This window comes from Fringilla coelebs (genome assembly GCF_963513975.1).
Source record: "Fringilla coelebs genome assembly, chromosome: 2".
Taxonomy (NCBI): domain Eukaryota; kingdom Metazoa; phylum Chordata; class Aves; order Passeriformes; family Fringillidae; genus Fringilla; species Fringilla coelebs.
In genome coordinates, this window is record NC_140029.1 from 86,489,113 (window position 1) to 86,509,941 (window position 20,829).

A 20,829-nucleotide genomic window follows, 5' to 3' on the forward strand; every position below is an offset into this window, starting at 1 on the left:
TGTGCTGCAGTTTCTGAGTTTGCTTTCAGCAGTAAAGATGAAATAAATCCAGGAGGATCATTACTATGGAGCTTTCTGAGGCAGGTTATGGAGGACCCAAGGAGGAAATGGACTCTGCTGGCTCTCACACTCCCCAGTTAGGCAGAACTGTTGGGGAAGTAGAGGTTGGGTGCCAGCTTATCTGCAGTAATTCTGAGATGTTGGGATGCAGGATTATGTGAGAAGGCAGAGGGTAAAAGCCAGGATGACAAGCAGCGGCTTCAGGAGGGCGAACAGTGGCCAGTTTGAGCATTTGTTTGCAAGAACTCCCTTGGAAGACTCCCACTTTGATGATGTGCTTCTGCATTGATCCCCATCCTGTGGGAGCCTGTGTCCTTGCTTTCCAAGACATCTGTTCAGCCAATATGTGGGAGCACCAAGTTAGAGAGCCCCTCCAGCCCATTGTGCAGCGCCTCCAGTCTCACCTGGGCAGAAATAGCAGGACACAGAGTGAACATGCCCAAGACAGAGAGGGAATTTTGTCTGGAGAGTCCCCAAAGGCCTGGGGACAACGCTGGATTGTTCTCTGCAGGTTGTTCCTCAGGCAGCAGACCACATCACTGCCCATGTGTCCTAGTGACTGACAGGAAAGAGCCAATCTCCTGGCACAGCCAGCCTTTGCCAGGCAGGAGTAACTGAGAGGAGGCTCCTAGGCCCTGACAAGGCAAATGGAGCATCTTTGGGATGGACCCCTTCAGATGAAGAGAGGCTGAGTTAGAAGCGTCCAGAGCAGAGGAGGGAGGGATGCTACCACCTGCCTGCGCATCGCTCTTCACCACAATATTCCCTCTCAGCCAAGTGGGGATGCAGGCTGCAGCGTTCACACCCACCTCAAAGACCCTCTGTGTGTAACTGCTGGCCTCCCATTGTCCTCAGGATGAGGTTTCCTCCATCAGGCATTTTATGCTTCAGCTTCAGATATTAGGAGACAATGTCTCTCGCTGCTGTAGGAGATTGTTCCAGCCCTGCTGTCCTGCTGCCTTCTGGAGGATTACAATACAGCTCCACCTTTCACACTAGTCAGCTCCCCAGGGATCCAGAAGTGGGGAGGTGTCACCCTGCACCATGGCCTTGTCAAGCCTTGCAGGGAAGGATGAGCTCCAGGGCCTGGGGTCTCAGGGCTCAGAGGGACAAGGAGACAAACTCTTCCAGATCCTCATTCACCAGAGATCAATCACCCTTGTTCTCCTCCTGCCATGTTCCCATGGGCATCAGTCCATAATGAATGGATTCCAGCCTTCTTCCTACAGCCAAGGGGAGGGGGCCGTGTCCAGAGCCAGCAGGGGCTGCTGCTCACACCGGCTGACCCAGGAGTGGACAGCCAGCAGAGGAACCTGCTGGTCAGCTCTGTCCTTCAGGGACTGTGCACCTTCAGCTGGCTGCACCACAGCAGGCCTAAGCCTCCTGTGCTGGGCTGGCTCTTGAGTGGAGGAGGGAAGACAGGAAATGTGCTCCTTGTCCTGCTTGGCAGCTAAGAGTTATGGCAGAGGGGATCCTGCATGGCAAAAGCCAGAAACTCATGGGAAGGGTGCTAAAGGCCCTGGATAAGGAGGTGCCCTCTTGGCCGACCCCAGCCCAGCAGCCTAGGCTGGTGCTAGGAGAAGCTGTGCACTGCAGAGCTTGGTTTCTAGGCTGCACATGGAGAGACCCTCACTTGCAGGGCCAGGAGGATGTGCTGTCACCACTGCCTATTCTTGAAATGACCGTCTGGGAGGCCAGGCTGGAGCTGGCTCCATGAGGGCTCCTCTCCTGCATGTCTCAGGAAGAAAGTCTCAGCCCAGGACTCCTGTGCAGCAAGAACTCACAAGGAGGATGGAGAGCCATTCCATGAAGTGAGAGGACACAGTCGGATCCCCGAGGTGGAGCGCCGCTGCGTTTCTTTTGCTCCCTATCCTGTTTTTCAGGCTGTGCTCAGATGGAGGCAAAGCAGGGACTACTTCATTCCATTAATGCAAAGACACAGCCCCATGGAGAGGAAAAGGAAACAACAAGTCAAGGAGCAGAAATCGCCATGAGAACTTGAGAAGGGACAAGCCAAGAGGCCAGGAGACAAGCTGGGAGGACAATGGATGTGGGAACTAGAGAAATGAACTCAAATCCAGAGAAGAACACGTCCCTGGAAGGCAGATGCGTGCAAATACACAGTGGAGAAGAGAGTCAACATGCAGATAAACTCTGAGACAAGTGGTTAAATTGCTGCTTTGCAGGGACGAGCTTGACCCCCATAAGAGTCCCAAAACCAGAAGAGCTGTCTGGCAGTGGGTCTCCAGGGAAGGCACGCTGACTCTGGGTCTAGATGTGTGACTTAGAGGGGATGAAGAGAGTTGTATTGTGCTCACAGCCCGAGAACTGGGCTTAGGTAGGGCCAGCAGGGAATGGGAGTAGGCTGAGGCAAAGAGAGAGAAATGGCATCAAGAAATAGGTGAAGCAGGAGTTGTGAGGAAAGCTAAGGCTTGGAACTGGGAAGAAAGCAATGGAAGCACGGAGAAGCATCTCAGGCCCAAAGAGGCCCTGAAGAGCACAGTGGTCATGTTCCCACCACAGGACACCAAGGAAAATCAACTCAAATGGCATCAGAGAAGGAGTTAGTTCTGCATGAAACACACATCTGCACTGGGAAGCAGGGGAGGACCTGGACACCAGGAAAGCAAAGATATTTGCAGCACGGCACCTCTCCAATTCACTGGTACCACCACAAGTCTCTGCTGCTTTCTCACAGCTGCCTGAGGCACTTCCTCACATCTGCTTGTGTTATTGAGTGTATCCTGTTGAATGAAGTCCAACCACTGCCAGTGTCAATACTACAGCAGTGGAAATAGCCTTGCTGAGAGGGACATTTTACACGAGAATGTCATGATAGGACAAAGGAGAAAGGCTTTAAACTGAAAGGATACACGTTTTGATGAAATATTAGAAAAGAATACATTATTGCAAGGTGATGGGACACTGGAACCAGTTGCCCATAGGAGCTGTGGATTTACCATCCCTGAAATATGTTCAAGGCCAGACTGCATGGTGATATGAGTAACCTGGTCTAGTGGAAGCTCTCCCTGCCCATGACCCAGGGGACTTGAAATTAGACTATCCTTAAAAGTCCCTTCCAACCCAAACCGTTCCATGCTTTGTGGATTACACCCCCACAGCCTAGAGATGGAAAAGGACAGAGAGATATGCACACAGAGCACAGGGCCTTTCTTCATTGGTCTGATACTGTATTTCGCCTCGTCTAGAGTTGAGAATTTATTCAGAAAAACCAGTACAGCTAGTGGACGTTTTGTGTGTGCCTTAAGAAAAAGCAAACAGCTCTGCTCAAGGAGACAAAGGACATTGGATCTCTGGATATCTGCCTTCCATTCCAGTGCTTTCCTCCTGGAGAAGTCCATCTCTTTTCAGCCAGAGGCTGCTGGAACCACCCAGGGATAGGAGGACACAAGAACACAGGAGCTGCTCCAATGACCCTGAGCCTCCCTGTGTTCCCTGAGACACCACATGCACTGGGGATGCTGGACAAAGCCCATTTCACTTCCACACATATGGTTCCACCCCACACAGTGAAGATGTTTCACAGCTCCTCACCCTTACCAGCACAGCCAGAGCTCTTCCCAGCTCCCTGCTGAGCTCCCAGCTTTACTCAGGACAGGGGTATTGCCATCACACAACTACTGCTGCAGCTTCACAAATTCGATGATAATTCAAGCATCTGACATCCTTCCAGTTCTTGGGTAATTCAGTATGCCTGCGGATTATAACGCAGTTCTCATCAAGGCCTTCACTTGGTTCTCCTTCTCGCCAGAACCTGGGACACAGACAGGCTTGTTACACCCCAGTGCCCTCTGTAAAGCACTGCAGGAAAAGGCCACAGCAGCATGCAAGACTTGAAGGGAAGGAACAGAAATTCCCAATGCTGATTCATGGAATGAAGCAAGGGCCTTCTTCCCACTCCATATCCCACTGGCACCAGTGACACATGGAAACCTGCCTCCTTCCTACAGCCTTCCAACACAACAGGGCCCTCCTCCATCCTGCTGGGGGCAACTCATCACCACCACTCACCCCATGTACCACACACCCAGCAGAGGCCCATGTTGGCCTCCAGGGCAAGTTTGTGATACCACACTCTGTTTCACCAACAGACAGCTTCACATCTCACCTACTTTTTTTCCATACCAGTCACACGAAACACCCTTCATGCAGAGATACTCACGCTGCTGTCACATTGTATGGAGTCTTGTCCACCCACTGCCACTGGCCCACCTTCTCTGCAAACAGTCCGATGTATAAATTGTCTGGTTTCGGTTCTTTAGATTGTCTTATCTCCTCAGAGAGGAATTCCTGGCAATTAGAGAGAGAGAGTGCAATCCCCATGAGGAGCAAGACTGAGCACAGAGAGGCATCAGGAATCCCTGTGGTATGGGGCTGGTGGCAGAGGGGGCTGGTGCTGCAGAGGAGCAGACAGGACCTTTCCCCTCCCCTGCAGGGCACGGAGGGGCTCTGAGTCCCCTCCAGGGCCCAGCACTGGGGCTCTGCCTGCTGGGTCCCTCTCCCTTGGTCCCTGTGCACTTACCTGCTCTGCCCTGCTGGTGATCACCACCAGCTGGGAGCCCATCCCACTGCAGTTCTGTGCACTTTCATCCCATGACATTGTGTCAGGGGACAGGAAATAGCAGCTTCCTTGAAACCTTCTCCAGCCCTTTGGGCAGCACATCCAGCCTCGCTCTGTGCAGGAAGAGGACGGAGAGATGAAGGCTACTAACAAGAGAAGGTGAGAGCAGAGAACCAGCTTTTCCAGGGACAGTGCTCACGTCCTGCTCAGTGACTTTTCCTGACAGAAGGTGCTTGAATAAACAGGGATAGTACAGACATTTCTTCCCACTGCTCAGGGGTATGACCAGTGAGCTTTGTGTACCCAAAGCCATGGTAATCCTGGTAAGGGGATCTCAGGCCTCTCCAAAGTTCTGCTGGGGGTGTGCTTTGACCTGCCCTGGCACAGCCTCCTTGAGGCCCTTAGCCCCAAGGAAGAGGGGACATTGGGACTACTGACCTGTGCCTTGTGGCACCGCTGAGTTGCACTCCCACTGCGAGAAGTGCTGCTGCAGGGCTGAGGGCTGGTCACTGCTGTGGCAGAAGGGAAGCACTGCAAAGGGAGAGGAAAGGCAGCAGGATTAGCCCTTGCTCCCAGCTCCTCACACAGCATCTCTGGCCCCTTGACTCTCCTTCCACCATTTCCCCAGCAAGCACGGTCCCAGCTGTCACCTCTCCTGGCCCGCACCAGTGGCACAGCTGCCTTCCCAGCCAGAAAGAGCCCCTCTTCCAAGTCAGACAGCAGAGGGACCCCTGGAAGCACATGCCACTGGGGACATGCCACTCACAGGGCAGGAGAGAGCCCTCCCAAGCACTCCTCTCTGCCATGCACACACCCACAGCCCAGCTGCCAGTCTACAAAGCAGCCTCTCCTTGTCACCCTTTGTCTCTTCCTCAACTACACAGCAACAGGCACTTGGGGGAGTCCCCCTCAGCTGGGCCAGTTCCATCAGCAACACACAGTGCAGCTGAAGGCAATCACTTACAGCTGGAGCTGCTGACACTAGGCTGCAGCACAAACAAGAGGCACAAGGTCACAATGGCAGCTTTGATTGCAAGGGCAAAAATAAGGAAGACCCAGATGTTCAGCCAGGAGCAGCCTCTCTCTTCTTCCGGGGCTGCAAAACAAAAAGCAAGAGTGAGCATGTCCCAGCCAGGAGTTGGGAGCAGGATAACCCAGGGGGCTCTGCTCCCAAGCACCCTGCTGGTCCCTTCTTCCAAGGACTGGGGAGCCCCACAGGTGCTGGAAGCAGGTCCTGCTGCCTGTCCCTAGCAGTGCCTCAGAGCCACAGAGTACAGCAGCACAGGGGCTGCCCTGAGGCTGCTGTTTTATTTCCCTCTTCATCACAAGACCTGCCTGTATTCTGCCCAAACCTCACTCCCCCTTTCTCCTGTCTGACCTCCTTTCTCCTCAACACATCTTCCTGCTTGCCTTCCAATACCCTGTCTGTCACTGAACGCTCTTTCTGGATCTCCCTCCTCTTCCTCTCTCTTTGGAGATTCTTTCTCTCACTCCCTGCATTTTGCCTCTGTCCCATGAGCCCCTTTCTGCAGAGGCACAGTCCCCCAAAGGAGTGACTGCCCAGGTCAGGGTGTGCACAGCCAGACCCCCAGAAGGAATTGTTCCCACAGGGGAAAATGCACTTGGGAGCTCTTGGGGAGCCCTGGCTGGGTTGTCCTTGGAGACAGCAGAGATGGGAGCAGGGACTTGTGCTCAGCGTGGTGCAGAGAGCTTTAGCAGGGCAATGACAGAAGGACAGCAGCCTTCAGCCCCATTGTGTACAGACACAGCACTGAAGGGAATAGCAGGGCATGCTCTGCCTGGACTTCCATTCCCCCTGGCTCTAGGAAAAGGTCATTCTGCCAGCCTGGCCACTGCCCACTTCCCTCCCTCATCTCTTGCTTTGCTCTTGTCCTAAGCCCATCTCCTGGTAGGAGACCCGGCCTCCGCACCAAGCCCAGGATCCATCCCAGCCCTGTCTTTCCCCCAACCCCTTTGGCAGGAGGACAGAAAGGAGGGAAGGTTTGGGGGTTACCTGCACTTCCAGGACTGACTCTCCCTTGGCCATCCATCATCTCTACAAGAGGATCACTCTTGTCCAAGGGTCCCTGTTAGCAGTGGGCCCACAAACAGCCTTCCTCCTGTACAGGGCACCTCCCACACTGGTGTACCCCACAGCACATGGAGATTGGGCATTTTCATCATTTCCCTGCCAGGACATTTCACAAGATGCTCATTGCAACACACAAAGTCACCAAGACAAAGGAAACAGATGAAGGGGAGCATCACTGTAGCTCACACCATCTCCCTTTGCACAGCCTCAGGCACTTTCACAGGTCATACATGGCCTTCCCTCTCTGCTGCCTGCTCTCTCCTGCTGAGGGTCCATGTGTGTGACAATACATACACAGGCAGGTATATTTGGCATTTGCTAGCAAAGGGCTAAGCCCACTGAGCACAGCCTGCAAAAGGGAGCCAAAAATGAGAGGAAAGCATATCTGTGACTGACTCTGGGCCCATGTGCCCATGTGCATCCTGTGCCCAGAAATCCTGAGCACAACAGAGAACTTGCCAACTCTGATTTGATCTAATTGCATTGGAAGTGAGGCTGGGCCTTTGAGCAATGGGGTTCAGTATGACCTGGCATTGTGGGCCAGAAGGATCACTTGGCAGTGCCAGAGTCCCTGTGCATGACAGATCATGAAGTCTCACTTGGTTGTGACTGAAAATGCTGCAGACATATGTGGAACAGGCTGAGAAGTTCCATCAGCTGGTTTCTCCCTGTGGACAGGAATGCATGGGTGCAGAGACACGGCAATAGGAGAGCTCATGGCAACAGCACAGGCATTTCAGCTGAAGCATCACAAGATCAGGGCACAGAACTGCTTACAAGCAGAGGACAAGCCTGAGCGCTCTGTAGAAGACATTCTTTGATGCGGTTATTTTGTGCACAACAGGCTGCAGGAAGTGTCAGAGCCTACATTTTCCAAATATCTTTAGGTACCTAATGTCCACAAGCTCTCACCCCACAGAAAATCACATTCACAAGACTTGTGAATTCACTCAAGCCTCCCAGCAGCCACGCAGGAAGTGCAGGTGCAAGAACACATCCCCTTTGTGGAAGCAGGGCTTCCCCTGGTCCCACACACTTCCTGCTGGAGATGTGGGGTTCATGAGTATGCACAGCTCTTTAGCAGCCTGTGAACCACAGGTGAATGCACATGGTCACATTGTCACACTGCAGAACTGTGGCTCTGTGCCTGCTGCACATCTCAGTGCCAGCACTGAGGTCACCCACAGCACTCAGCTGCCAGAGAGCTTCTTACAGACAGAGGTGGCCAAGCTGCAGAGCACCCTGGGCTCGATGGCCACTTCCTTCCCAATCCTCTCTCCTCTCTCAACTGTTCTTGCTTCATCTAATCTTTGTTTTCAGACTGTTTCTTCTGTGCCTCAGAAGCCTTTCCCGAATGCCCTGGTTACTGTTAAGCTGGTGGTCATGTTCTTCTTTAATAGCAGTAGTTTGGGGGAAAATATCATTCCCATGGTTACAGCTATAGGATTCACACAGCTGTCTGCATTCACACTCCCATTTCTATCATTGCTGCTCTCCAGGCTTCCTCTCCACTGGAAGAGGGCAGAAGCAACTCAGCCGCAAGGAGGACATGAAAACCATGGTGGTCGTGTTCCCACCACTGGAAACCAAGGGACATCAACTCAAGTGGCATCAGAGAAAGAGTTAGATCTGCATGAGGTACACATCTGCACTGGGAACATGGAGAGGACGGGGACACCAGGAAAGGAAAGGGAGCATATTTGCAGCACGGCACCTCTCCAGTTCCCTGGTACCACCACAAGTCTCTGATGGGGAGTGCTGTTTACTATTAAGCTGGTGGTCGTGTTCTTCTTTAGCAGCAGCAGTTTGGGTCAAATGCCCCCTCAGACAGTGTTCCAGATTGCAAGGCAAGATGTATTCTATTGCCATCTGTATGGCAGTTCTCTGGTGTCAAGTGGGCAATTCTCCTTATCTCTCTTCCTCAGTGATCATAATCAAGGTCCTTTAGCAGGGAATATCTGCTGATAAGAGGCTATTGAATGTCACCACATGACTGATAAGAACTGTAACATCCCATTGTGAGATGCTCCGCCCAGAGGGAGGAGCCAAGCATTCCTGCCCAGATATAGTCTGGAGATTCTGACACTCCAGCATGGCTCTTCTCCACTGGACTCCCCAGAGGAACAGCGGCTGCTTCTACTTCCACGAATCTGCAGAGGAAGAATACTCCCCTTTCCTACAGGATTCCCCTGCTCCAACAGAACCACGCCTGACACTCCAGGAGGACTGCAGCCCCTTTTCCAACTGGACTGCTACCAACACCCTGACCCACAGGGTGTCAGGTTGAGTTCTGACTCCGTCAGTGTTGTTCTAGTGTATTGCATTGTTGTATTTCATCATTTTATTTTTTTCTTTCACTATTAAAGAACTGTTCTTTCCTGCTCCCATATTATTTGCATGAGAGCCCCTTAATTTAAACTTCATAGCAATTCGGAGGGGTGGGGAGGGTTTGCATTCTCCATTTCAGGGGAGGCTTCTGTCTCCTTTAGCAGGCACCTTTCTTTCCAGACCAAGACAGATAGTTGCAGCTATTGCATTCACACAGCTGTCTGCATTCACACTCCCTTTTCTATCACTTGCTGCTGTCCAGGCCATCTGACCAACATGAAGTGTGATGGGAAAGGCTGCAGAGGGTTCCAAGTCCAAAGAACACCAAGTGTGCCCCTGCTCAGGAATGGACTTGGTGGAGGACATTCACTCTTTCTCAGTGGTTGAAGGCAGTTTCTCCATTAATCTGAATCCCCTGAGCAGTCCTGCCATCCAGTTTTCTGGAACTCCAAATGATTTGAAGGCAAAGACTTATCTGCAACAATGATGTAAGGGTAAAGACCCTGGAAGGAAACGCTGATAAAGCAAAAGGCAGAAAGCACACCAGCAGTGCTAGCAGCAGGGACAATACAGGAAGGGAGAATTAATCCCAGAGGAAGTTGCTCCCACTGTGCCTGGTTGTTTTGCCCTCTCACAGCCTGAAATTCAGCCCCACAGCCCTGAGCCCCAGCAGGGTGTGGGGGACAGCTCACAGAGGCAGCTGTCAGGCTCTGCAACTTGTGCTGCAGTTTCTGAGCTTTGTTTCCTGCAGTAAAGATGAAATAAATCCAGGAGGACAGAGGAGGTTCCTTTCAGGGAGCTTTGGCAGACAGGTTATGGAGGACCCAAAGATGAGATGGACTCTGTTGGATCTCACTCTCACCAATGAGGCTGAACTCTAAAGCATGTAGAGGCTGAGGTCCACTTTGTCTGCAATGATCCTGACATGTTGGGATTCAGGATGTTGTCAAGTCTTGCAGAGAAGGATGAGCTCCAGGACCTGGGGTCTCAGGGCTCAGAGGGACAAGGAGACAGACTCTTCCAGATCCTCATTCGTCCCAAACTCCCAGTATGAATCCCTCATATTCTCCTCCTGCCCTGTTCCTAGGGGAAGCAATCCTGCATGGAATCCTGCCTTCTTCCTACAGCCAAGGGGAGGAGGCAGTGTCCAGAGCCAGCAGGGGCTGCTGCTCACACCTGCTGACCCAGGAGTGGACAGCCAGCAGAGGAACCTGCTGGTCAGCTCTGTCCTTCAGGGACTGTGCACCTTCAGCTGGCTGCACCACAGCAGGCCTAAGCCTCCTGTGCTGGGCTGGCTCTTGAGTGGAGGAGGGAAGACAGGAAATGTGCTCCTTGTCCTGCTTGGCAGCTAAGAGTTATGGCAGAGGACAGGCCTAAAGTGGAACCTATATAGAAAAAGCCAGAAACTCGTGGGAATGGTGCTACAGGCCCCAGACAAAGCAGGGCTTTCCAGCCAGTGGCAAGCTCTGCAGCCCAGGCTGGTGCTGGGAGAAGCTGTGCGCTGCAGGACATGCTTTCCAGGGCAAGATGGAGAGGCCCTCACTCCCAGGGCCACACTGTACAGGTGTAGACAGACATTTTCTCTGCAAAAAGGACTTCATCATCCTGCTGCAGCCAGGGAGAGGAACAGGAACAGGCAGCTCTTTGAGTTGGGATCAGTGCCTACTGCCTGTGCTGATTTGTGTGGTTTATTGCATGTTTATGTCCCCATTCTTCCATAGGTCCCCATGTATGTAGGACCTACTGTCCCTCCACGCTGTGTCTCATTCCTGCCTCGAGCTGTGCATGTGGTCCTGCAGCCACCTGCAGCACCTGCACTGCTCTTCATACTACTGCTCCCACTGGATTAGGAAGGCAAATCTCCTGGGCACCTTGCCTCCAGAACAAATTCCCCTCTCTCTGGGACACAGAGAGGCGATTCACTTCCATGGGTAGGACAGAGGCGCACAAACAGGAGCTGTACACCCAATGGCATTCCCTGTGGGGAGCTGGCACTGTTCCCTCAGGGCAGCTTGGGCACTTGGTGTTTCCTGAGGAGAGAGAAGCAAGGACACAGGAAGCAGGAAGTGGGCAGAGATGGAGCAAAGGAAGATCCATGGTGTCCAATGCTCTACAGCAGGACATGAAGGCAATGCAATAGGCACTGATGTCCTGGATGGGATGTCACGTGCAGCAGGAGCCCTGTCTCGTCAGCCTCCTCTGCAGCATGGTCTGGCCTGGGCAGCCATGCCATTCCAGGCACCACTGAGCATTTGGCTTTCCAGGACTACTGCTGCCTCACGTGAGCCTGGGATCAGCCCCGAGTCAGGAAGAGGACTTTTTCCTCCAGGAGCATCTGAAGGCCAGCTGTGGGTTGTTTCCCCCATGGCAGTAAGTCCAAAGGGAGGGCCACAAAGATGAAGGCAATCAGGATAGAGACAGAGGGTTGGAGCACAAGCTAAAAGAATTGGGAATTTTGGGATTGTTCAGCACGGGAAAGCACAGATTCCTAGTTGATCTTACAGCAGTCTTCCAGGAGGATTCCAGTAGGGCTGGAGAGGAACTTGTTACAAGGGCATGTAGTGCATAAGGCAAAGGGGAATGGCTTTAAACTGAAAGAGGGCAGGTTTAGAGTAGGTATTAGGGAGAAATTCATTTCTGTAAGGGTTGTGAAGCACTGGCACACGTTTCCCAGAGAAGCTGTGCATAGCCCATCTCTGGAAGTGTTCAAGGCTGGGCTGCATGGGGCTTTGAGCAGACTGCTCTAGTGGAAGGGGTGGTGCTCAAGACCCAGAGGCTGAAAACTTGATCCTTAAAGGTTCCATACAAGCTAAACCATTCCGAGATTCTAGGACTTTACCTCTCCAGCTTAAATACAGAGGAAAAAAGAGATAGAGAGACAGGTACAGAGAATTTCTTCATTGGTGTGATACTGTATTTTATCTGGTCTAAGATTTCAGAATTTGATCAACAAAACCAGTACAGCTAGAGGACATTTGGTGTGTGACTCAACAAAAAGCAAACAGCTCTGCTCAAGGACACAAAGGACATTGGATCTCGGGATATCTGCCTTCCATTCCAGTGTTTTCCTCCTGGAGAAGTCCATCTCTTTTCAGCCAGAGGCTGCTGGTCCCACTCAGTGAGAGGAGGACACAAGAACACAGGAACTGCTCCAATGAGCCTGAGCCTCCCTGTGTTCCCTGAGACACCACATGCACTGGGGATGCTGCAAAAAGCCCATTTCACTTCCACATACACGGTCCCATCCCACACAATGAAGATGTGTCAGAGCTCCCCACCCTTCCCAGCACAGCCAGAGCTGTTCCCAGCTCCCTGCTGAGCTCCCAGCTTTACTCAGGACAGGGGTATTGCCATCACACAATTACTGCTGCAGCTTCACAAATTCGATGATGCTCCATAGCTGGATTGACATCATTCCAGTTGTCGAGGGTGCCTTCAGGCACATGGATTACAGTGCAGTTCTCATCATGGCCTGGACTTGGTTCTCCTTCTCGCCAGAACCTGGGACACAGACAGGCTTGTTACACCCCAGTGCCCACTGTAAAGCACTGCAGGAAAAGGCCACAGTGGGATGCAAGACTTGAAGGGAAGAAACAGAAATTCCCAATGCTGATTCATGGACTGAAGCAAGGGCCTTCTTCCCACTCCATATCGCACTGGCACCAGTGACACATGGAAACCTGCCTCCTTCCTAAAGCCTTCCAGCACAACAGGGCCCTGCTCCATCCTGCTGGGGGCAACTCATCACCACCACTCACCCTATGTACCACACACCCAGCAGAGGCCTGTGCTGGACTCAAGGCAAAGTCTGTTTTCCAGAAGAAGGCACAGCAAGGACAGTCCTGGTGCTCTTTCCCTGCATTTCAGCACAGGCCATTTTGTGCACATGAGTGCTATGTAGGCAAGGCAAGGCCTGTCAACTATTAAGGGTTCTTGCTGATGGCAAGATGCAGCTTTTTCTATGCTGACAGCAATGATTTACAGATCACAGGTAGTTAATTCATAACCAATACCCAGCACAGATGGGGCTGTGTGAACCAGGTGTCCTACACAGCCCTCTCCTGCTGTACCTTTGATCTCTGAGAAGGCAGTGGGGTGACAATTCCCTCTCATGCACCACCTGAAACCTCTCACATCTCACCTACTTTCTTTCCCTACCAGGAGTCACATCAAACAGCCTTCATGCAGAGATACTCACGCTGCTGTCACATTGTATGGAGTCTTGTCCACCCACTGCCACTGGCGCCCCTTCTCAAACAGACCAATGTATAAATTATCTCTTCGCACACCTTGAGTTTTCTGCTTGGAGAGGAATTCCTGGCAATCAGAGAGAGAGTGCAATGTCCATGAGAGGCAAGACTGAGGACAGAGAGGCATCAGGAATCCCTGTGGTATGGGGCTGGTGGCAGAGGGGGCTGGTGCTGCAGAGGAGCAGACAGGACCTTCCCCCTCCCCTGCAGGGCACGGAGGGGCTCTGAGTCCCCTCCAGGGCCCAGCACTGGGGCTCTGCCTGCTGGGTCCCTCTCCCTTGGTCCCTGTGCACTTACCTGCTCTGCCCTGCTGGTGATCACCACCAGCTGGGAGCCCATCCCACTGCAGTTCTGTGCACTCTCAGCACAGTTCATCTTATCAGGGGACAGGAAATAGCAGCTTCCTTGAAACCTTCTCCAGCCCTTTGGGCAGCACATCCAGCCTCGCTCTGTGCAGGAAGAAGACAGAGAGATGAAGGCTACTAACAAGAGAGGGTGATAGCAGAGATCCAGCTTTTCCAGGGACAGTGCTCACGTCCTGCTCAGTGACTTTTCCTGACAGAAGGTGCTTGAATAAACAGGGATAGTACAGACATTTCTTCCCACTGCTCAGGGGTATGACCAGTGAGCTTTGTGTACCCAAAGCCATGGTAATCCTTGTAAGGGGATCTCAGGCCTCTCCAAAGTTCTGCTGGGGATGTGCTTTGACCTGCCCTGGCACAGCCTCCTCGAGGCCCTTAGCCCCAAGGAAGAGGGGACATTGGGAGTACTGACCTGTGCCTTGTGGCACCGCTGAGTTGCACTCCCACTGCGAGAAGTGCTGCTGCAGGGCTGAGGGCTGGTCACTGCTGTGGCAGAAGGGAAGCACTGCAAAGGGAGAGGAAAGGCAGCAGGATTAGCCCTTGCTCCCAGCTCCTCACACAGCATCTCTGGCCCCTTGACTCTCCTTCCACCATTTCCCCAGCAAGCACGGTCCCAGCTGTCACCTCTCCTGGCCCACACCAGTGGCACAGCTGCCTTCCCAGCCAGAAAGAGCCCCTCTTCCAAGTCAGACAGCAGAGGGACCCCTGGAAGCACATGCCACTGGGCACATGCCACTCACTCGGCAGGAGAGAGCCCTCCCAAGCACTCCTCTCTGCCATGCACACACCCACAGCCCAGCTGCCAGTCTACAAAGCAGCCTCTCCTTGTCACCCTTTGTCTCTTCCTCAACTACACAGCAACAGGCACTTGGGGGAGTCCCCCTCAGCTGGGCCAGTTCCATCAGCAACACACAGTGCAGCTGAAGGCAATCACTTACAGCTGGAGCTGCTGACACCAGCCTGCAGCACAAACCCCTAGGACTTACTGGCTCCACTTTGTGGGGAATAATGCACTCCTGGTGACAGGCCGCAGCCACAATCCCAAGGACTTCCTAGTAACTCAGACACTCATCAGGAGTATGGATTAGGAGCTGACCAGAGTGTGCTTAATAATCCAGATGCCTATTTTCATCAATTATTTAATTTTCAACTATTTTGATTTATGAGCTGAAGAATCCTAGTGGCCCCATTGCCAGATGACTGAATTGGTGTAATGGAGGAAGACTCAGAGGAGATGGGCAAGGGCAATGCCTGGCTGAGCAGCCCCATTGCCAATAAAGGTGACCTTATCCCTACCCAAATACAAAGGATGAGAAGAAATTTGAGTTTAGTTTTGTTCAGCTGAGGGAATTAGCAGCTGTGGAAGTGTTGGTTTCCTCAGATATCAAAATAGGGCAGCTTCTTCCTCAGTTTGCCAAACTAGCACAGGATAAATGGGTGCCTCAGTCCAATGTGGCATAAGAAACTGAATGACTAATAAAAACATACCTGAAGAAAGCAATGGGCCTGAGCTGGCTTTAACTCCACTATTTTGTCTTACTATTTGCGTACATTCAATGTCTTGATGTGGAGCATACTGCAGAACTATGTCCTGTTTGGGCCCCTCATAACAAGATGGATATTGAAGTATTGGAGCATGTCCAGAGAAGGGCAGTGGAGGTCGATAGGAGTCTGGAGCACAAGTCCTATGAGGAGCAGCTAAAGGAGCTGGTGGTGTTTATCCTGAAGATGCTCATAGGTGACCTTAATCGCTCTCTACAACTCCCTAAAAGGAGTTTGTACCCAGGTAGGGGTCAGCCTCTTCTCCCAGGTAACAACAAAGAGGACAAGAGGAAATGGTCTGAAGTTATGCCAGGAAAGATTTAGATTGGATATTAGTAAAAGCTTCTTCACTGAAAGGTAGCCAAGCATTGGAACAGGCTGCCCAGAGAAGTGTTGAAGTCACCATTCCCAGTAAGGCTCAAAAGACAAGTAGATGTGGCGCTTGAAGACAAGGATCAGTGGTGGGCTTGGAAGTGGCTGGTTAGTGGTTTAACTACATGACCTGAGCTGTCTTTTCCAACATCAATGATTCTATGATTCCATGCTTATATGACCAGCAATCAAAATCGTGTTTTGTATTTGTATTGTGATCCACATGTTCATTGCAGTGGCCACTCTCTGCTATATGCAATTTGTACTAGTTTTTAATTTAAATGCTGCATCGCTATGCTAAACCAAAATACTGTGTAGCATCAATTAACTTGGATAAGTAAAATTTCACTAAAATATTAAACCTTCCATGTGTATCAGAAGGTATCAGATGCTAACATCCCAGCCTAAAACTCCCCAGCCATTTGCTTGAATTCCATGAAAGGTTATACATTTGGGAACAAAGCAATACAAACATCTGGATCAAAGCAATACAAAAGGACAGCACAAGGAAAGGCAGAGATTTATCATAATATGAAGCCTCTTCCAGAATCCATCATGGTTATTAATAACTTGTGCAAGCATGCCATGAATTATCTTTAATAGAAAATGAGAAGGAAACAGTGATCACAATCTTTACAAACAGCATGTCCAGGAATAACCTCTAATGAACTATTCTGCAATCAACCCTAAAAAGTTGTGGGAGTTAATTAACTGCACTTTGTAGTTAATCCTAGAGATGCCAGGACTGTGAGAAGTCATTTTTTTCCACTAGGACACAAAGCATACCCAAGTACCTTAGAGAGCCCAAGTGCAGATTCAGCTGCCTGTATAGACACTTATGCCTCTGTCTCCACTTTTTCCCATCTGTCAAATGTAACAGTTCTTTTTGTGGGCAATGAAAGTAGAGAAATTGTTCCACAGTTCCAAAAAGGCCATGCAAGATTGGAATGCGCAATCTGGGCACAGTGACGGGGTAAACAGTGGAAGATTTGGAGGATGTATGCAGAGATATACAAAGTCAGGGCAGGAAAACCTGAGACCTTACACAAAGCCCAGACAACCATGAAGCATGGTTTCTCTACTTCTCTCCCAGCACTACCCCCAGAGCTGTCCCTTGTAATTTCCTTGCACATACTTACCAAGGAGTACAACAACAAGGGCAATGCACACCAAGAGAAGCAGCAGTGAGATCAACCATGGCAGCCAGAGTGGGTACTTCTGGGGATGTTGTTCAGGCTTCTTTGTCTCAGGAGGTCCTAAAAGTGACAGAAACACACCAAACAAAACACCACAGTCAACTATGGGTCTGTCAGTCCACAGTCCACATACTGAGGATGTACTACTCAAGGGAGAGCTCCTCAAAAAAAAAAAAAAAATTCATTTCTGACGTGGAAGTTACAAGGTTTGTGAGAAAGACAGACTGGGACAGAGCAGGTAATGTCTGTGGTTTCTCTAGAAAAGTCCCATTCAGTGAGTGTGTTCCCAGCCCAGCCAGCGAGCCAACAATGATAAGTATTGGTGTTTGGGGGTGAGCCCTTCACAGGGCCTCAAAAACTACAGTGAAACAATGTCCTTCTAGATTGAGCCCAAAGCTGCTAAATGCAACATTGCTCAAACTGTGATACTTAAGACATAAGGGAAGATTTCATGTTGACTTCTTCCCAGAAAATTTTTCTGCCTCTTTCAGTTCCATTAGGTTTTTGAACTTCCTGTGCAGAAGATTGATGTAATCTGAGTCAGGATGGGAGACAAAAAATGTGCAAGGCTATGATGGCACATCATCATTGGAAGATTGAAAGATATATTTTTCCTTCCATCTCTGCTTTCCAAGTCAGGATTCAAAGATTTGCTGTAATAAAACTAGGTTGTGCTAGGCTGGATATTTGGGGAGAACAGAGGGCTATGTCCAGCAGCCTGAGCAAAGTACTCAGATTAAGATTTGCCAGGACCTCACTTTTATCTGGAGGGATATTGCCAGTACTGAGTAGGTTTGGGAGCAGGCAGGAGAGTGGGTCACAGGGAAGGAGAAGCAAATACACGTTAAGGGATTGTTCTAGCTTGTGGCAGGTACACAAGCCAGGGCACATAGGAGGGGAAAGAGACAGCAGCAGTCACTACAGGACAGGAGTAAAGAAGCTTTGGGAGAGACTACTATTAAAGATAAGATTTAGAGAGCCTTCATTCATTGTTCAGCATGAAGCTCCCAGGTCTGTCATCAGCCAAGTGTGCCTACCAGACATGCCTAGTAAGCAAGACTGTAAGAAACCTGCTCTCTGTGGAAGCCTACTGACTACTTCCCAAAGGCTTGGGAGAGACTGCTACAGCAGGGGAAAAGGCATCATTTTTCATTATCTGGAGAGAAAATAAGTGGACAGACAAGGTCCAGGTTTCCCTGGTCAAAAAATGTTTTTCTAATAATGTTTTTCTTTCTTTTGCCTCAGTGAAAACAAGGAACCGCCTCAAGATCTGGAGTCAAACCACCTATTTCAGAAATAGCTCTAAGCAGTCCAACTGATTTTTTTTATATGCAGCACATCCAGACATTGTTCAACCTGCGCCCAGTCTGACCTGAGCATCCCACACTCACACCCAGGTGGCACAGGGAGCACTGCATGCTGTGCACCTCAGCCAAACGACTTGAAATGCAGTAATCTTGTGCACACTCAGTGGGTTGAACTCCCTGCAAAATGCGTTCCACAGCTGGTCTGTGCTCTGTAACATGTCCAGCATGATCACAACACAACAGACTTGATGTCTTTGGAATAATCATTTGGAACACAATGGGGAACTTCCACCAGCCCCACCTCACCACAGTGGATATGCTAACTACATCCAGAACCAACTAATCTCGGTGCAGTGAAAACAGTGAGCTTTCAAGACAGACAGGACTATGGACACTATTTATTTCCATGACTCATACCTCAGAGCAAGCAAGGAATAATCTGGAGCTGATGCCTACTCTGTTTGGGATTGTAAAACTGAGAAAAAACTGTAAATAGGCAAACTATTATATATCCTTAGGCCGGAGTAATTATTTATTTCATTTTATAAATAATATTATTCATTGATTTATGCACACATACATTACCTGCCCTGGAACCTGCTGTTGTGTAGGGTCCTGCATGTCAGGCAGAAGTAGTGAGCCTTACATAGAATATCTCTGTGGTTTCAACTTGTGGAATAATGACTACAGATTAGATATTAACCAGAATATGCCTTAAATTTGCACAAAGTCTAGTAAAAGAACCATTTTACCACTGTAATTTTTAATAGGAAAAAAGCATTTGTTTGTTTGGTGTGTCAAATGTTTTTCAGGAGTGGCAGACATCAATAACAGATTTGGATCTCCCTCTAGATCTTAAATAATTCTTCTGTATATTTCAGAGTGTTTAAGTTTTGGGTCTCTCTTCTCCAAGGACCATTTCTCAATCAGCCAATGGACAATGGTGGGGCTATGTTTCTGCAGACAGTACCACTTCTCATGAAGCTGCAGAGTACAACTGACTGCTCTACTATAAGCAGGCATGTTGATTCTCCTACCCTCTCCACAAGCAGCAATCTGTAGCCTCACTCAGAGGCAAAAGCAGCCAGGACTAGGGCTTATTTGCTGCTTTGGGAGCTCCTCCACCTTTGTGACAGATCAGATCAGGCTCTCTAAACCACAGCCTCTACTGTTGGTACTCAGCATGGTCCAAAAATGACTCTTTCAAGACTACATAACATGTAGGGTACTGAGGGAGCACAAACAGGCTCCTTAATGAATGCTCATTTGAAACCTACTGTTTGTGCTCCCGGTAGTCATTCTTGCTCATGTTGCCACTCCCATTCGCCTTTCCTCTTGGAGACGTTCCTCAAGACTCTTATTTCAAAACTCCTTCAGTCTCCTGATCATTTAGCTCCTTTTTCTCAACAATCCATCAAGATCAGGTAGGAACCAAAGTCACAGAAGGAAAAAACTTCATTCCCTCTACTTCAGCCCTGCTCCCCCCAGCTCCCTTTCTCCCAAATAACCCATTCATTCCTTACCTTTGACCACTGGAGCCGGCGATTCATTTTTGAACTTCACCTCAGCATAGGTGATTTCTGATGCCATTTAATCACAGTGTGACCCTATCCTTAGTTTTGCTACGTAAAAGGCGGGCCTTTTAGCTCCTTATTTCCAGAAGATGATGGGAATAGGTTACTGAGCCTTTCCCATACATTCATTCACCCTCTATCCATCAAAGAAGGCTGTGCTGAACACTGGAAGCACTGGTGATAACCCGAGAATTCCTGGGAGCTCAGAAATGCTCCAAAGAGATCTTCAGTTTCTTAGCCCAGGAAATCAGCCCTGGCACCATGGAAGATTTTGAGACATAAAAGAAAAACGAGAACCTAACAACTGAAAAGGAAGTTGCACTCCTTCCCCATATCAGATTCTCAGCTGATTTGCTTCCTTTTCAAGACATTTATAGGGTTTTTTTCCTCTTTTAAACTTTCTTACTTATCTATCTTCCCATATTTTCATGCATTTCTTTGTCTGTTAGTAATTCTACCATTGCCCTCACATTTACAGCTCTCACAGGTCCTAGCCCAGTTTTAACCTGCAGTCCAGAACAAAATGCATTCTGCCCTATTTGCCCCTTCTGGTTAAGCTGCATTTGCTACATCAAATGTCTCAGCTATGTCTCATTCTTCAAAGTCAGCCCCAGCTGGAAGCTAGCACTAGAACAAAGTTCAGACTAGGAGAAGTTCCTGTAGAAGTGAGACTGGGGAGTTGCAGCCTTAGACAGAGCAATAAAAACAATCAGAAGGTTGATATATCCATGAAGAAACAGAAGGATCAGGTGGGAGTCAGAGAGGAGAACAAGCAAAGTGGAATTTCAAAAAACATATGTTGATGTTCTGAGAGATTATTGGGAAGAGTACACACAAAAACTTTTCTATTCAAACCTGATTCACAGCCTGTGGAAGTTCAGAGCAGTGCCTGCTTCAGGCTCAGATGCTGAAAAGCTATAGTTTACATTTTTCTGCCACTTTTCCAACACTGTCCCTTATCTGCTTTCTGGTAAAAACCTCTGATAGTATCTTGAGCAAAATATCAGTGCTTAGTCTGATTTGAAGCTGGAGCAGATCTTGAAGAGACAAGGGAAATAGCTGCTGAGATACATTCTAAATCAGAAAGACTTCTGGGAACAGATGCCAATAAGTGAGGCAGGGTGAGGAGGGTTCAGTCAGCAGATAGGACTAAGGTCTGTGTTC

The 20,829-nt window shown here is 49.8% G+C and overlaps 1 protein-coding gene across 1 annotated transcript; it reads right to left on the reverse strand.

Annotated features, from left to right (window-relative positions):
• Nucleotides 1-3,684: 3,684 nt before the first annotated feature.
• On the reverse strand, nucleotides 3,685-19,912 carry LOC311150977 (uncharacterized protein). The gene is made up of 15 exons (XM_084201039.1): nucleotides 19,615-19,912; nucleotides 16,728-16,844; nucleotides 14,087-14,179; nucleotides 13,610-13,761; nucleotides 13,261-13,379; nucleotides 12,428-12,563; nucleotides 11,902-11,909; nucleotides 11,565-11,653; nucleotides 10,239-10,410; nucleotides 6,021-6,168; nucleotides 5,607-5,844; nucleotides 5,081-5,173; nucleotides 4,604-4,755; nucleotides 4,244-4,371; nucleotides 3,685-3,835 (listed from the first exon to the last, which is right to left on the reverse strand). Exons 1-15 carry the CDS (start codon nucleotides 19,679-19,681, stop codon nucleotides 3,691-3,693), a joined length of 1,857 nt encoding a protein of 618 aa, XP_084057165.1. The 5' UTR covers nucleotides 19,682-19,912; the 3' UTR covers nucleotides 3,685-3,690.
• Nucleotides 19,913-20,829: the final 917 nt, after the last annotated feature.

What these genes read in the sequence shown, in the direction of transcription:
- LOC311150977 (XM_084201039.1), bottom strand. Translation starts at nt 19,681, where the DNA reads ATGGCATCAGAAATCACCTATGCTGAGGTGAAGTTCAAAAATGAATCG. An exon ending in CCATACAATGTGACAGCAGC is followed by an intron (nt 12,564 to 13,260) that starts GTGAGTATCTCT and finishes TCTGTGTCCCAG; the next exon opens with GTTCTGGCGAGAAGGAGAAC. An exon ending in TAGTGTCAGCAGCTCCAGCT is followed by an intron (nt 5,174 to 5,606) that starts GTAAGTGATTGC and finishes CTCCCTTTGCAG; the next exon opens with TGCTTCCCTTCTGCCACAGC.